The sequence below is a fragment of the Abramis brama genome (genome assembly GCF_963993115.1).
Source record: "Abramis brama genome assembly, chromosome: 18".
Taxonomy (NCBI): domain Eukaryota; kingdom Metazoa; phylum Chordata; class Actinopteri; order Cypriniformes; family Leuciscidae; genus Abramis; species Abramis brama.
Genome location: NC_139980.1, coordinates 1,907,697 through 1,924,287, shown reverse-complemented (window position 1 = coordinate 1,924,287; position 16,591 = coordinate 1,907,697). Strand labels below are relative to the sequence as shown.

At 40.1% G+C, this 16,591-nt stretch overlaps 1 protein-coding gene across 38 annotated transcripts in view; it reads right to left on the bottom strand.

Moving 5' to 3' along the window:
* ptprk (protein tyrosine phosphatase receptor type K) overlaps positions 1 to 16,591 on the bottom strand; it is a 188,609-nt gene that overhangs the window by 123,354 nt on the left and 48,664 nt on the right. For all 38 annotated transcript variants that reach the window (XM_084091694.1, XM_084091696.1, XM_084091695.1 and 35 more), the window contains one exon: positions 12,068 to 12,190. In XM_084091694.1, coding sequence (XP_083947820.1) covers positions 12,068 to 12,190 — 123 coding nt within the window. The remainder of the gene's footprint in view (positions 1 to 12,067; positions 12,191 to 16,591) is intronic.

The window sequence follows — 16,591 nt, the reverse complement described above, 5'->3', positions numbered from 1 at the left end:
GTCTTTTGAACTTTATATTCATCAAAGAATCCTGAAAAATAAAATATGTCCTGGTTTCCACAGAAATATGAAGCAGCACAACTGTTTTCATCATTGATAATAATCAGAAATATTTTCTTGAGCTGCAAATCATCATATTATAATGATTTCTGAAGGATCATGTGACACTGAAGACTGGAGTAATGATGCTGAAAATGAAAATTCAGCTTTTATCACAGCAATAACTTACATTTTACTATATATTCACATAGAAAACAGCTATTTTAAAAAAGGTAAATATTATTCAAACGCTGGTGTATTTTATCATCATATATCATGTCACATCACATTGTAGACATTAAATGAGTTGTGAATGAAGATTCATGTTGTCTTTGACAATATATTCTCAGAATGAAGCAGAAGAATATCATTTCCACAGCTGAGAACATCAGTGCAGTGTAAGTGTTTTGAAACACTGCTGCTCGTCTTTTATTTCCATTGAAATGGCAAATGTCTAAAGCAGTGATCATTTAGACACAGAGATAGCCTGTTTATGCAGGAGACAGATGTAATGGTGCAGAAGTTGCCAGGCAGAGCTTTCATTTGGGCTTTATTTGCAGATGAGACATATCCATGAGATCTACGAGGAGCTTCTCCTCTGTGTTTCTCTTTCTCTCTCTACAGGTGAGTTCTGGGTGAAAGAAAGCCTCTTGCTTTTGTAAGTATAGAGTGTGGATCAGGATCCAGGAGAGATGGAGAATCAAATGCAAAATTGGCCAAGAGCTGCTGGCAACCCTACCAATTATATCTGTCTCCTGATTCACCGCTCCAAATCTCACCGCAAGACCGACATGCTTCACACAGGATTCTGAAAATCTCCAATACAAAACGAAAGTCCTGACTCGTTGGACTAAGGCCTGCAATTACTCATTCACACATTTCCTTCACACTTTCATCACTGTCAAAATATTTAAAAAAGAATACAGAAATATTTAGCAGAAAAACAACTACCTGTCTCTTCTGTGTCCATAGCAACACTTCATATTTGAAAATTATTTGGTATATTTCCTGCAAGCATTTATCAAAATATGCAGTATGAATATCATGTATAGCAATACTGAAAGTGATAATGAATAATTCACCTCAGATTTTGAAAATAAACGTTCAAACTGTGAACAAACAAGTGTATTCCATGCCAAAGATTGGTGGTTTTTGATTGATTTGGTTGTAAGTGCAGGGAGCTTGCAGAGAGACTCCGCCCACACGCTCTTCTGATTGGCTGTGGTTTTTGATTGATTTGGTTGTGAGTGCAGGGAGCTTGCAGAGAGACTCCGCCCACACGCTCTTCTGATTGGCTGTGGTTTTTGATTGATTTGGTTGTGAATGCAGGGAGCTTGCAGAGAGACTCCGCCCACACGCTCTTCTGATTGGCTGTGGTTTTTGATTGATTTGGTTGTGAGTGCAGTGCGTTTGCAGAGAGACTCCGCCCACACGCTCTTCTGATTGGCTGTGGTTTTTGATTGATTTGGTTGTGAGTGCAGTGCGTTTGCAGAGAGACTCCGCCCACACACTATTCAGATTAGAGATTATATGCAAATATTAGACCACAGAATGACACCATTGATCAATCACAATCAAGTATTTCAGACAGACTTGTAATAAAGCTAAATACAACCTGTGCAAACAGGAAGTTAAACTATCAGCTGGGCATCTCAGGTAAGTGATCCTGCCCCTTACAGCTGGATTACAGAGCACTTGCGGATGCTGCCGGAATAACTGAATTATTCTCTGAGCGCTCACAGCGAGACACTAATAACTGCAGGTGAGAACAGCCGTGTGCATGTCAGGAGGTGTGTGTGTCCCGCCGTTTCCTCTATAAACGCCCGTTGGGTAAACATTTGTTTTTTCCCAAAGGTCAAAGGTTGGTCACATGAACTAACCGGCGTATCCAGATGGCATTATCGTTCAGCCAAGAGTTACTGGCAGAAAATGAAACATGTCCATGAGTGATTTTTGATTTATGTAAGTGCTTCCTTATGAACATGTGCTGGAGAGTTTGGAGAATGTGTTTTAATCATTAATCACTTCAGTGTAAAACGGAGAATAAAACGACGAGAGCAACGGCAGAAGGCTGGATATATTAGACGAGAAGGTTTGGCCGGCTTTCAAAGCCACAAGGAAACATGAACACGAGTGCTCCTCCACAAAGCTCAGACCCAGACTGGTTTAGCGAGTGTAGAGCGGGTGGTTTATGTTAGTATGCAGAGCGCTGGACAGAGAACTAAACCACCACACCACTAATTACACACAGATCCACTCTCTGCTTAAACCTCAAACCTCAACCTACAGCATGTCTACATAGGGAGCATCCAAATGAAATAGAGAGCCTAAGACCCTCCCCTTCCGGTCGACCACCATGGGACCTTATTTCGGAAAAATATTGTATGGTAGTCAATGGCGAGAGACAAAAAATATTTTGATCTCGTTTGAATTGTGCCCTGAATTACACATATGATGTTTGTCAATTTAAAAGATACATTTTAAAGTCAAGAAAGTCGCAGTTCGATGTAAAACTGTTGAGGTATAAGACTGTGAAAATACGTAATTACAAAGACTACAAACCCAAAAGGCGCACATGTGACGTCATACCTTTTCTCTCAATGAATGAAGCTAACTTTACTGAAGCTAACGTCTGTCATTTTTTCTATAGTCTTACATTATAATCGTAACGTTACGCCGTCATGCCACATACGAGCAACGGATGGTGACGTACATATAGTGCGAGACGAGAGATGTAGTTCATTGAGCGATTTTCATATAAAACTAAATGTTACTCTTCTGTTTTATGACAAACTGCGACTTTCTTGACTTTCACAATTATCTTTTAAATATACAAACATCATATGTGTAATTCAGGGCACAGTTCAGACGGAATAAAAAGATAAGTTGTCTCTCGCCATTGACTACCATACATATTTTTTCCGAAATAAGGTCCCATGAGCCGGAAGCGGAGGGGGGGGACTTAGGCTCTCTATGGAAACTCGTAATGACTGATTTGAAACGCTCTTCATGGGCAGCAGCAACACAGTCAAAGCTAAATACTTCAATATAAACAGTACACACTTAAACGTTTTTAATACTTTTTTTTAGTAGTCGACCGATCTACAATTTTTGATAACCGATACCGTTATCCAAGAGAGCAGGAAGGCTGATATAAAGCCGATCTATATGATATCATATTATTTAATTTAAAAGATATTAAAAGCACATGCATAACAATGGCTGGAATTAAATATATATTTATGTTTAGGCTTTAGGCTTTAGGCCTACTAAATCAGAAATAAATCATTCGAAAATGAATATGAAAAAATAAATGGTTTACTTGATAAATAAATCTGTAAAAGAGTAAACTAATGAAGATGGAGAATCAAAGCTTGGACTCAGAGCTTTCAGAATAAAAGTCCTGCTCACTGTCAAAATAAACGTTTCCGACACATCAGCCAAACAGAGAAACTTATCGGTCTATGCTGATAATTAAAAAATGCCATTTAACGGCCATAGCAATACATATGTAGCAATAAAACCTTTTTTCCACATTGCATTATGGGATTGCATCTAGCACAATGGATACATGTGGCGCTGCCTTGGAGTGTTTGTCATGTTTTGTGAGTGAAAAATGCATTTGACTGCACTTTGAATGTTCGCTCTTTACACAACTGAAATAACATGAATATTCAGATTTCACTTCAGAGAAAGGTTCAACGACTGTGATTTATTGCCCATTGTTGTCGCAGCTTTGCAAGTAATGGAGGATATTTGTCAAAGTTTATGCCTCAGAACCGTTTGCCAGTAGTGTTGTAACAGTACATCATCACTGCAAATTTGCCACAAATGTAGTGCAAGTTGTTTGCAAAGAAACCGTTTTACTGCAGGAGGTTTTATTGGACAACAATTTGCATACGCCTCTGAGTGCTCGATGATGTCATCAATATTTTTGATCTGTTTTTCACAGAAAGAAATATTTTAAATGCGTGTGCCATACATATCTGCTAAAAGTACACTAGCACAAAGATGATCGTAAAGCTAATAGACATGGACTAAAAGCCCCAAAATTCCAATTTCATGGGCTCTCTGAAGAATGGATCAGCTTGTGAGCTTGAAAAGACAGCAATTTACAGAGCAGCTTCACACAGTGTAAAATAGGACAGCAGTTTAAAGAAAGTCTGAAACTGCAAAAAAAGGACATTTGCTATAACAAAAAAAAATTCTCTCAAAAAGTAATTCAGCAAAGCTCACAAAAACACCACAAAATAATAACAGAAGACTCTTATTTCAGTTTGAACTCTTGCTCATTTCACATGTTAAGAGGCACTTCTTAAAGGTGCAGCGGCAAAAAATTACCCGCTAATTCAAATGGCCCCTTTTTTGGCACAAAACACTTTATAAATATTATAAGTAGACCTCAGGGATGAATCAAATAATAATAATAATAATAATAATAATTTAAAAAAAAAATATATATATATATATATATATATATATAGCCTATATAATATGACCCTTTTAAATCAAGAGGTTGGGAAATGAGCAAAGATATTGTGAAACAAGAAAGTGAGTAACAGAGAAGGGAACTACCATTCATTAATGTCAACTATTGAAGATTTGATGTAAAACAGATCTCCACGTCTCGTTCCAGAGGGTGTAGGAGTTCGATGTGAGCACACAGAGCAAATAGTCACGTCTGCTCTTAGTGAATGTGAAATGTGGAGCGCATTATTATAGCGTGCTCAGAGGTCTGATGTTAAAGTCACTCCTCAGTGGAATCAGAGCATGACTAAGCAGAAAATACATGTTCTTGTTACACACTGCTACAGAATGCAGCCTCGACGTGTGCCAAAACCTCACAGTCAACAGCCCTGAATCCCACACATGCTGACACACCCAGAACATTCAGAAGAGAGAGAAGAAACACTTGTCTACACTTTTTTATGGTTGTTCACCATCATTTAGCTTTATATGCACAATTTCCACCCTCTCCATGGTCTTGTTGAAGAGGTCCTATTATGCCCTTTTACAAAGTCTTGATTTTGTTTTTGGGGTGTACTAGAATATGCTGTCATGCTTGATTTTTCAAAAACACATTATTTTTCACATATTTTACATTATTACAGCTTCTCTCTACCCAGACCCGAACACGTCATTTAGTTCCGGTTTGGATGAAGCCCCTCCTTCCAAATGATGAAATGTGCTGTGATTGGTTAGCTGGCCCAGTGTGTTGTGATTGGCAGCTTGTGTTCGGGAAATGTCCCCTCCGTAACCGCGAGTTCTGCTCTAGTGTAAATATTACGGATGGAACCAATAATTTGATAATATTATCATTTGAAACCAATTCGAGCCCGATTCAGACCCTGACAATGTTAACGAACAAGAAGATCATCCAGAACGGATTTCATGCACGGATTTCACAGGACGTTTTAGAGTGGTATGTTTTTTTTTGTAATCTGATTATGCATTTTAGATACGATTGCACACCACTTAATCATGATATTTGTCAGAAAACTTTAGTTATACAAAAAGTAATGGAAGAAAACCATGACAATTTTCCTAAGGGGGGCCAACAGTCTTACAAAAGCTACAGTAAACACTATATCAACACTAATGTTGGCTAGCAGGCGAGCGTAGCAAAAACATAAAACTTCCATAAACAACAGATTGTCCCAACAAGGTGGAACTGCTCCATTTCAGGAGGAGCTTTTGTGCGGCGCCTGCATTGTGTTTCTGAAGCTGTTCTTCGTAAAATGTGCAGCGCACAGATAAACGTTGGGATTATAATGTTCAGGAACAGTGTTTAAAATAACTTCTAACCACTCCAAGTTCCTCAGCTTTAGAAAGGTCAAACAAATGAGTTGTGGGAAAAACAGCGTCTCTTTGACAGCAGCAGTGAACTTTTCCACGTATTCCGTGGGCGGAGATTATTTAAATGAGGAACATTATGACTTAATAAAGCCCAGAAAAATCACGTTGTAGTTCAAACGAACCGTTCGTTGTAGTTCTTGGAAAGTGGATTCTGTTAAATAAAATATCGCCGTTTGGAGAGGACTTTGAGCTTGTGTAAACTTACAGATCAAACAGCAACATTACAAACTAACTAAAGCTGAAAAAGTGTAAAAGGACCCCTTTAAACTCCATGTATTGTTGTAAACAAACTGTGAGACAAAACCTAAACAACTTAATCAAACACAAAACTGCATCGGTGGCACTTGAGAAACTGATTATTATATAATCTAATGTGTACCCCTGGGGGTACGTGAGGAGACAGAGGGGGTACGCGAACAAAACACTGAGTTCATTTACCAACCTTAAACTAGCATTAAAACTGAGTATAGCAGAGCGGGGAACCACTGCTAATGCTTCTGGAGATATGCGGTGTATGATCAAATTATTCATACTTAAAAACATCAAATGTATTATTGTTTTAAAATGTATTTACAGCGCACGTACACCTGTTTTACAAAATTACATTTCATTTTGATTCTACATGCTATAATTCTTCAGGAGCCTTTAACGTAAATCTCCATTACACTAGTTCATTAGCACAGCTGCACATTACATACTGAATATATAAGCTGATCTGTTATCTGTCCACATTCAGAGAGAAAACAGACCTGTCAAACACCGCCCATCCCCTGCTCTCTTTGATTGCTCATGAAATGTGGATAGCTGAAATGGGCTGTTGGGTTTTTGGCAGTGATGTAGAAATATGGGCATTCACATTCAGATCCCTGCCGTGAGAGAGAGAGAGAGAGAGAGAGAGAGAGAGGAGAGAGAGAGAGGAGAGAGAGAGAGAGAGAGGAGAGAGAGAGAGAGAGAGAGAGAGAGAGAGAGAGAGAGAGAGGAGAGAGAGAGAGAGGAGAGAGAGAGAGAGAGAGAGAGGAGAGAGAGAGAGAGGAGAGAGAGAGAGAGAGAGAGAGAGGAGAGAGAGAAGGGCCGGCCTGGACCCGGAGCGCATCTGCTGTTCACAGAGGAAACGCGCAACGTTCATGAGACGAAACACTCGCACCATGTGAGAAAAATCTTTCTTGTATGATGTGAGAAAATAAAACCACTGAATGCATTTGTGACGAGTCATCTTGTGGCATTAAACACCGCTTTACCATAATATCACAGTTACAGCTGTTAGAATAAAAATGTGCAAACCGAAACAAAACATCTGGAAGCTTCTTACACTGATTAGAGGAAATAGTTGCATTCAATTATTATGATTTCACAGCAGTAAAAAAACAACATTTCTTTGCAAGGGAAACCATATAAAAATGTAAAGAATTTCCAAGAATAAAACTGTAAAGAAATGCATAGTAGTCATTATCTCTACACTAGGCTGATGAAGCTATCAAAACACAATGATGCCGTCACAACAACGCATCTCAACAAGATGGCTGACAGAAGACACTCAAGATGGCTGTCACCCTTCCCACAACACTAACAACCACAGCGCACATCCGTTCTTCAGTGTACAGGCCGTCCTCTCCTTCATGGCACTGACCCACATTAACGGGAATGGTCCCTTTTGTCAGGAAAGCACTGGCCAGGAGATGTAGAGCGGAAAGCTCTGTCACCGCGGTGAAACACTCGTCCTTCCCAACGCTCTTCAAACGCTCACAGTAACTCAAGACCTTCATAGCCAGGCGTTCAGTGCCCCCAGTTTTCAGTGGCAGGACGGTTTTGTCGTTTACGAGATGTAAAGATTTTTTTAAAACAACGTACCATGCCCAATAAGAAGTAGCAATATTTTGAAACGCTGTATCACACGTAGCCTTGAATTTGCTCAGACTATTCATTTCAACAAACATTAAACGGCTAATTTCAGTCAGCACTCTACAGTGTTCACAGAAGTTCATGCATGCATCCTTACTGCTGTTTATTGCTTATGTAAATTAGGGTGCAGTATTTAGTGAAAAGTGATGTGCTGATGTAATGTTTTTTTGAATAAATTGCACTAGCCGATATAATTAAAAAGCTACTGCACATTAAGTAGGAATGTCTATGAATATGATTTGTTTTACCCACTATCTTACAAATGCAACGCTCATACTTTGAGACTTGAAACTGAGACACACTGTAAAAACTTTAAAGAGCTATTTCTAAAATGCTGTTGGTAGAAATCAATTTATTAAAGTTGATTCTGTGATGTTAATATTTTTGACTTGCGTAAAACCAGTTAAATTAGATGTTACCATTTTTTAGTGCACTGAGATGAGATGCAGAAGCCAAAGTCTGTCTGTCGCAGGTCTACATGGATTAACAACAGCAGAAAAGCAGAGATGTTTCTTCTCATTGCATACAAATTAGTTTCAATCTAGAAGTAGTTCCAGTGTAGTCACACACTTCCTCCAAGCAGACGTCTGACTGCAGTGTAGACGAGTAACATGTAACTTGGCAAAATACTGCCTCCAGTGAACTGCTAGAAATCTGGAGTTGAGGCAGTGTGTAGGATGCGCAGAAGATGCCGGTGAAGTAAAGCAGGGAAGGGCGGATGATGAGGGAGTGCTGTGTGAGACGGCATGTCAGGGTCACTCCAGCGGTGCAGTGCACTGCAGAAACCTTCTGTTACAGGATTAGTTCACTTCAGAAAGATCATTTCCTCATAATTTACCCACATTTTCCAAGATGTTCATGTCTTTCTTTAGTTGAAAAGAAATTAAGGTTTTTGAGGAAAACATTCCAGGATTTTTCAAAGTCTCTACACGATCCCAGCTGAGGAATACGAGTCTTATCTAGAGAAACCATCGCCTATTTTATAAAAAACAATAAATGAAGAGTTCAGATGCAAAGCCTCTAAAGTGCCATCTGAAATTTTCTTCTAGAATTATCATTTTTATCAAGCTTGTATATTTAAGTTCAGTAATTTCACTTAAATGGTGATGCAAATGACCTATTAGTTGTCATTTAAGTGAAATTACTGAACTTAAATATACGAGTTTGATAAAAATAATAATCATTTTAGAAGAAAATTTCAGATGGCACTTAGAGGCTTTTGCATCTGAACTCTTCAAATATTTAGATACTTTTTAACCACAAATGCTCGTCTTGAAAACCACAAAAATAAATAAATTCATTAATTAAAGGTAAAACAATGATGTAGGACGATTTTGAAGATGGAGAAAATGAGATGGAGTTTTTCGCCCTACCCTACATTCGAACCAGAACACGCGTGACCTTTCAACGTGATTACGTAATGTGTGTCGCATCGCAGAGCTAGTGCAAGACCAGCATTTGTGGTTAAGAAGCATTTGTGTTTTTGTTTTTTTATAAAATGGCCGATGGTTTGTCTAGATAAGACTCTTATTCCTCAGCTGGATCGTGTCGAGACTTTGAAGCTGCATTGAAAGAAAGACATGAACATTTTGGATGACGTGGGGGTGAGTAAATTATCAGCAAATGAAAAATGAAGTGAGCTAATCCTTTAAGCCCAAACTCTACTTCTCTACTAAACTCAGTTTCTTGCGCGTTCAACAGCACATGCACAAAGTGAATGTTGAGACAGAAGAGTCCACTAGGTGGCAGTACACACAGTTGTTATGTTCTGTGCAGTAGTCGAAGAAGACTGTGGACAGAGCGATATACACCAGTAAAGCAGCGTATCCTTCTCCGTCGTCAGCGTTTTGGTTCTTGATCTAAACTTTGCATGCAGTGGCGGATCCGCTACTTTTCTTATTCTATCCTTCCGAGTGAATGTCCTGTAAATGACAGGACTCAGTGCTGCCCTCTGGCGTCTGGTAGAGGAGAAAAAAGCAGTTGTACTGCATGTGTCGAACCCGTCCATCCATGCTCATCCGCGGGTGAGTGTAGTTTGAAGACGTTACATGCTCCCAAAAAGTCATCAGACTTCACCAAACGCTCCTCAGGTGTGGGCGAGAGAGCAAGGCTTCATCAGGTTTTACAGGTGCGTAGCAAGTGCCATGACCATCAGTGTTTGTGCATAAGCATCCCGAGGCCGATCCGTGAGGCGGATCCCAGTGCCCTCAGCTGAGACGGCCCAATTTTACATCTGAGCTGTTTCATAAAGAGCTCCACTCAACATTTATGCCAGTTATGACAGCAGGAAGGTCGTCTGTACAAGCTTCGGTGTCTCCTGGAATTATTAAGAAACTATCCACCATTTATTCCACCATAAAGGTGCATTCACTTTTTAAAGGTACATTTTTAGGCCTTTTCCCAAACCCATATCCCTCAAATCAAAAGTGGGATCACATGAGCTTCCGCGTCTGTATTCCACTGCAACTTCACGTCTATCAGTCGCTGTTGCCTTCAGTACCAGCTATGGTTGAAAATGAGCAACTTTCAGAAGCTTTTTACTAAAAGCACCATCAGTGCGAGTTTCCCTCAAGGCAGAATGACACGGAAAACAGAACTAGCATCTACTGCGTCTGTGCTAATCCAGCATAGCTCAACATCTCTCCCTGTAGGAGCAGCGGATCCTCTCCGGGTTTGTGTTCACGTCCTGTTTCAGCGAGTCACTCACTGCAGCGTCCAAACGACTCCCTCGAGGACTGAGCCATCGGCCGTCACTTACAGCCGGGAATTATGGGGGAAACGCATCACGAAAACACGTCTGCGCCACGTTATAAAACATGTTCTGATCGCAGGAATGGACTATAATGATAAAACTATCCATCTTTCTATCCATCTTTCCATCCACCTCTTTTCTGTCCATCTCTCTATCTTTTCCCTTTCTGTCCTCTTCTCTATCCCTGTCTTTATTTCTGTCCATTTTTCTGTCCACATTTCTCTCTCTTTCTGTCCATCTCTTTTCCTTTTCCATGATTTCCTAGTTTATCTTTCTGTCCACATTTCTCTCTCTTTCTGTCCATCTCTTTTCCTTTTCCATGATTTCCTAGTGTATCTTTTTGTCCACATTTATCTCTCTTTCTGTTCATCTCTCTGTGTATTTTCCCTTTCTATCCTTCTCGGTTTCCCAGTCTATCTTTCTGCTGAAAATGCATTTCTGTCGATTCCCTGATGTCAAAGTCAAGTAATCACATAAATGCCCCATCTTTCTCGACTTTAGATGAGACGTGTCGGTAGAGAGACCAGACCGCGGCCAGCTGCACACTCACACACACACACACACACACACACTCACACACACACACACACTCACACACACACTCACACACACACACACACACACACTCACACACACTCACACTCACACTCACACTCACACTCACACTCACACACACACACACACACACACACACACACACACACACAAGCAAATACAGTGACAAATAAACCTCGATAAATGCATGAATAAAATACCAAATTATCATTTTGCTCATTTTCTCAAATGCGTTCGTCAACCAGACGCCTAAAGCGAGATGCACCAGCTATTATCATAAAAGCCTGACAAAAGCTGTAATGTTCTCCTTTAGGTCCTCTTCGAGTGAACCCCTACCTGGCTGAAAGCGAGGGCTGACGACCTTCTCTGTTCTCCTGCATTGATTAATAACTTAATATCTTATTAATTAGGGAATTTAGCTGAGAGTGAAATGCTTTAATTTCCCTGAGCAGAATCTCCTGTCTGAAAACGAGTGATTAAGCGTCGGAGAGGTGAAAAGTGAAGGTCGCAACGCTCCGCTCTCCCCTCTTATTCGCGTCTTCTTTGAGCGCATTTAAAAGGCTTAATTGTGTCACGTATGACAGTCCTCTGACCAAAGTCTTTTTTCCGCCTTCGGCACTTTGCACGTTTTGTCATGTAAATGAAAAGTATTTTCAGATCCCATCCGGAAGAGTGTTCAGAGAGCGGGAACAGCAGTTGAAGGAAGATTAATGTTCTGTTACCTGCCTATTTTCTCTCAACTTCGGTAATGGCTTTTACCCTGACACGATAAGACGCCGCTGCAAATTTGTTCAAATGTTAGCAGCCCATTAAAACATTCCTGAATCTGCCTCACTGTTTAAACAAGGCCAGATAAAACCCTGTATTTCCAGTCTCGTATTTCGCTCTGTGTTCTTGCCTCAGATTCTCCAGCTATGAGGTTAGCGAGGACACTCTGGCCTGTGTGTGTGTGTGTGTGAGACTCACCCTGGGGCAGGTCAGAGGGCAGGTACGGCACCTCCTGAGCGCTGACGTGTGTCCAGTCGAAGTCGTCGTAAGGATCCTGCTGGTAGTCACACTGAGCTGGGCCGTCATCGAAGCTGCAGCCGCCTACAAGAGACAAACATTACATATGAAACAACTCAAACACAAAGGCACAACTTTATCAGTACAGCACTGCTGAGGACTCCATGTAGATGAGACGGACACACACACACACGGGGTCTAAAAGTCTGTGACCACTAATGAAAATGCACATATATCTATTTTTTCATTATAAACTGCAGAGAAACTGACATATTAAGTCCACCTAAATATACAGCATGTTTTACACATTTTCTCATACATCTACCATGTGAACTAGGGTTGGGAATCGGAAATTAATTCCAATTCTGGAATCGAATACTTGTTATAAAATTAAAATTTCGATTCCTCTTATCGATTCCTTTGTGAGCATTTCAATATGACTTTAACCCATTCAAGTGTGAGGCGACTCGCGCTCTGTTTTCAGTGACGCACACACACGTGTAACAGAATATTGGATCTGTGAAACTCTTAAAGTGACAGCAGCCTAATATTCCTGCTGCCGTCTCTATAATAACACTAATCAAACAACAAAAGACAGAGAAAATTCACTTGTTCTTGACTGAATAACTTTTGTAAATATATTTGTAATGTATATTTTATTTATAAAGTGCAGTGTTATTTTACGTTTTATTACAGTTTCTGTACCTCAATACCTGAAAATCTTAAACTATTTATTTCAATCGTATCTTTGTTCAGTTGTATCTATTTTTTGCGATTTGCTATTTTTTTTATTTGTTCTTTTTTAATTACTGAGTGTTTACTTGTCTTTAATAATGCTTGAAATTTATATTAGTTAGGCTAGTTGTTTTTCTATGGTATTTTTAAACCACAGGCAAACGTTCCTTGTGTAAGTGTTCTTTAGCCTGTTGATTTGTGTTCATGATATTCAGCTACAATTTTAAAAGTTTTGCAATGAGACTAAATGTGAATGATATCTAAGTTTTTTTTTTTTTCTTATTGGAATCGAAATTAGGAATCGATAAGAATTGGAATCGTTAAAATTCAAACGATACCCAACCCATTAGGCTTTGTCATAATTATGTTAATACTTTTTTATTGCAAACCTGACATTATTTTTTATTAATTTTAGAATCCCAGATTTTCATTATGATCACAGATCTTTATTGAAGTAGCATATAAAAAGCATTGTGTAACATGATTATGAAATATGCATATGAAGGGTATTGTAATCAATGCAGGAGCGGAAGAGATTTCAGGCAAATGCAGATGTAAACCTGGAGCACAGGGAACAGGAGCACACACCATCTACAGATATTTAACCATTAAAAAAAAGGACTAAGGAAACAAAACAAGCTAGCAGGAAACACCAGGAACAATCAGACTAATCAACAGGGAAAACTACAAACTAATACAAATATGGCACTAGAAATATCAAGTACAACAAAAGTCCTGACATGACACGGGGGCTTATTACTGGTATATGAATGCAATATTTGATTTAATGCTGTAGTTTATTTCAAAGTACCATAGCAGCATTTGCTACCATCACTGTACCATGGAAACGCAGTGCTTTGCATTGCCAGACACTGTTACTCATTTACAGAGATCACTGAGAGCTCAGTCTTCTCAGTCAGAGACTCACTTCAGCAAACAGCAGCTCTGTTAACCCCTTACACACACACACACCTGCAGAGAGCAGAATCACTGTGATTCATATTGTATGAACGTGGTCTGGTATATTTGAGATGTGGCAGTGATTTACTACATGCTCATATTGCTCAACATATTGTGTTCCTGTGAAGAGTGTGTCACTTCCTGTTGCCATTATCACTTTCAAAATAATTTTAAAACAATATTACATACTCTGCTATTAATATTATGTTTATTATAGGATATTTACTGTACACACATCAAATGATGATCAAATGACAGAGAAGCACTCTATGATAGGGTATATATTCAGGCACAGTGTTTCAACTCTTTCCCCGCAAGCGTTTGTTTTTAAAGTTGCCATCCAGCGCCAGCAGTTTTGATCATATTCACAAAAGTTTCATGGCTCCCAGAATATTTTGTTGTTTGAATATGTAAACAGTCGATATATCAAAAGAAAACCATGTTATTTTAGCTTCATCCACTCTTTTGAATGTGGGTGAGTTTCATAAAAAAATAAAAAAAAACATTTTGAAAAAAGCAGAGAAAATCTTGGCAAAGACTTTGTCCAGATGGGATTTAGAACGATGATCAAAACACAGATGGAATCGATCGAGTTCATCAACTGTCCTTCAGTAACACCAGGGCTGTGGCACACCGAGCCGATGGTCATCTGGCGGATAGTTTCTGGTGTGTTTCACCTGATTCTGCACGTTGAATAACCGTCAGTTAGCAGGTCAGCTTAGTGAACGAGTCAGGGCACAAGAATAAAAGCGAAGTGATGAAAGCGAGCAAAGAAGTGAAGATGGTACAGACAGAAGGCTGTTAAAAATGTACCTGAGCATTCAATTATTTCATAACAACATGAGCCGACTGGAATGAAGAAAGTGATCAGCATGATTGATATTGAGAAAACGCTGCTTTGTTTACAGATTGTATCTGCCGTCTTAGTTTCAGTTTGCCTTTTTGAATGACGATAACAGACCATTAATGCCCGCTGGTATAGACAGATATTCACTCACACGCAGACTCAAAACACATGCTAGTTGACGGTCGCCTTTAGTCTTTGCGGTGTGTTCAAGCGCAGCGTTTTGTCCGAGACGCAGGCGACGAGAGGTGACAGCACAGTCAGCTTTCACGCCGCTAGTCCTGTAACGCAGCTTTTGTCTGGTGTGTCCCGGGCTTTAGGCAGGTTTGATTTATACACTGCTGAATGTTTGCTGATGGTGTTATTTTACATGCGCATCAGCAATGCCACTATCACTTGTTTCTGCTGCTTCTTCGCCAGTGTTGTGATCCAGAGATGCTATTCTCTTTCAGAAGATGTGTGACAGCGCCCCCTACTGTTAAACAGTGAAACATGGATTGCCGTAAAAACTGGTCAAAGGCAGGGAAAGAGTTAAGGAGCAGCGGAGTAACTGTAAGATTAAGTATGATTCTGGTGATCTTCTACCCTGGTAATCTAGAGTTCTTGCGAGAGCACAAGTTGAATTTGCTCAGCGAGTTACTCTGGGGTCCAGTAATGATGCTCATTAACTATGCCCTTTTATCTGAACTGCACCAATCACATCGGGTTATCTGATATAGGCGGGCCAGAGGCGAGATGACGACAGCGCTGTGACGTCGAAGTCATTAGTAAACATTGCAAGATGGCTCTGGATGAACACCAGTTGTTTGAAACGGCTTTGGCCGCTACAATGAATGAGTTAGACTTGGCTTTTTATCTAAAACAGGAACAGAAGACGCCGCTCGAATCGTTCCTTTGCAAGAAGGGCGTTTTTGCTGTTTAGCCGACCGGATACGGTAAGAGTATAATCTACCAGTTAGATCTGCTGGTAGCTAAGCGTATGGGGTTTATTGTTGTGATTGGTCGTAGTGTTATCCAATTGCGTGCAGTGAGATTTTCAAATGCATGCTTGGTGCCGCCCCTCGAGCTGGCCGATTTACATTAGTCGACGCCAGACCATTAATCTTTCAGATTTAGGTCTGGATTTCCAGGCTAGTGATCTTCTGGATCCTCCACAAACCAACAAGAAATAACAACTTGCAAGATCGGGAACTGTGGCACTGTGGAGCAGCAATTTTATGGCCTCATTTGTGCCATTATATGTGCCATTATTAAAGTCCACCAGTGAGGTAACGGAGAGTAAAATACCATCCCACCACCAGCGTCCTCCAGACGGGACATTCATCTGAAGGATTCACCATCATCATCCTGAAACACAGTTTGACAGGACTTCATGACGGACTCAGAGCTTGTTAGTGACTCGAAGCAGTGCATTCATTATGTGAGGTTTTCTCACCTGTGTAAAGGTCAGACGCTCCGTGTTTTACATCCACTGACCTTTACAACCTCTCAGTGATGTCACAGATCCAGACGGATGAAGGTGTTAATTAAAGCGGCGCTGCGTAATGTTGGGATGGAAATACCTGCACATTCCCAAGGGAACACACACATTAAAGGGATAGTTCACTTTGAAATTAAATTTTGGTATGTTTTAGCTTACCTCAAGGGCATCCAAGATGTAGGTGTCTTTTCACGTCCAAGTGATCTGATCTGACGTGTACGCAGACTGGTGCATAGATATATACACTAGATGTCGCCTTGTCTACGGCAGTTCATTGGAACGAATGTCTTTAAGGCGACATCTAGTGTATATATCTATGCACCAGTCTGCGTACACGTCACACACCAGATGCGCGCGCGCCCTCAGATCACTTGGATGTGGCTGTGTATAAGAGGTAAAAACGATATAAATACTGTTCGTTTTCTCACACAAACCGCTCGTTTCGTGTCTTAGGCCATCAATGTGT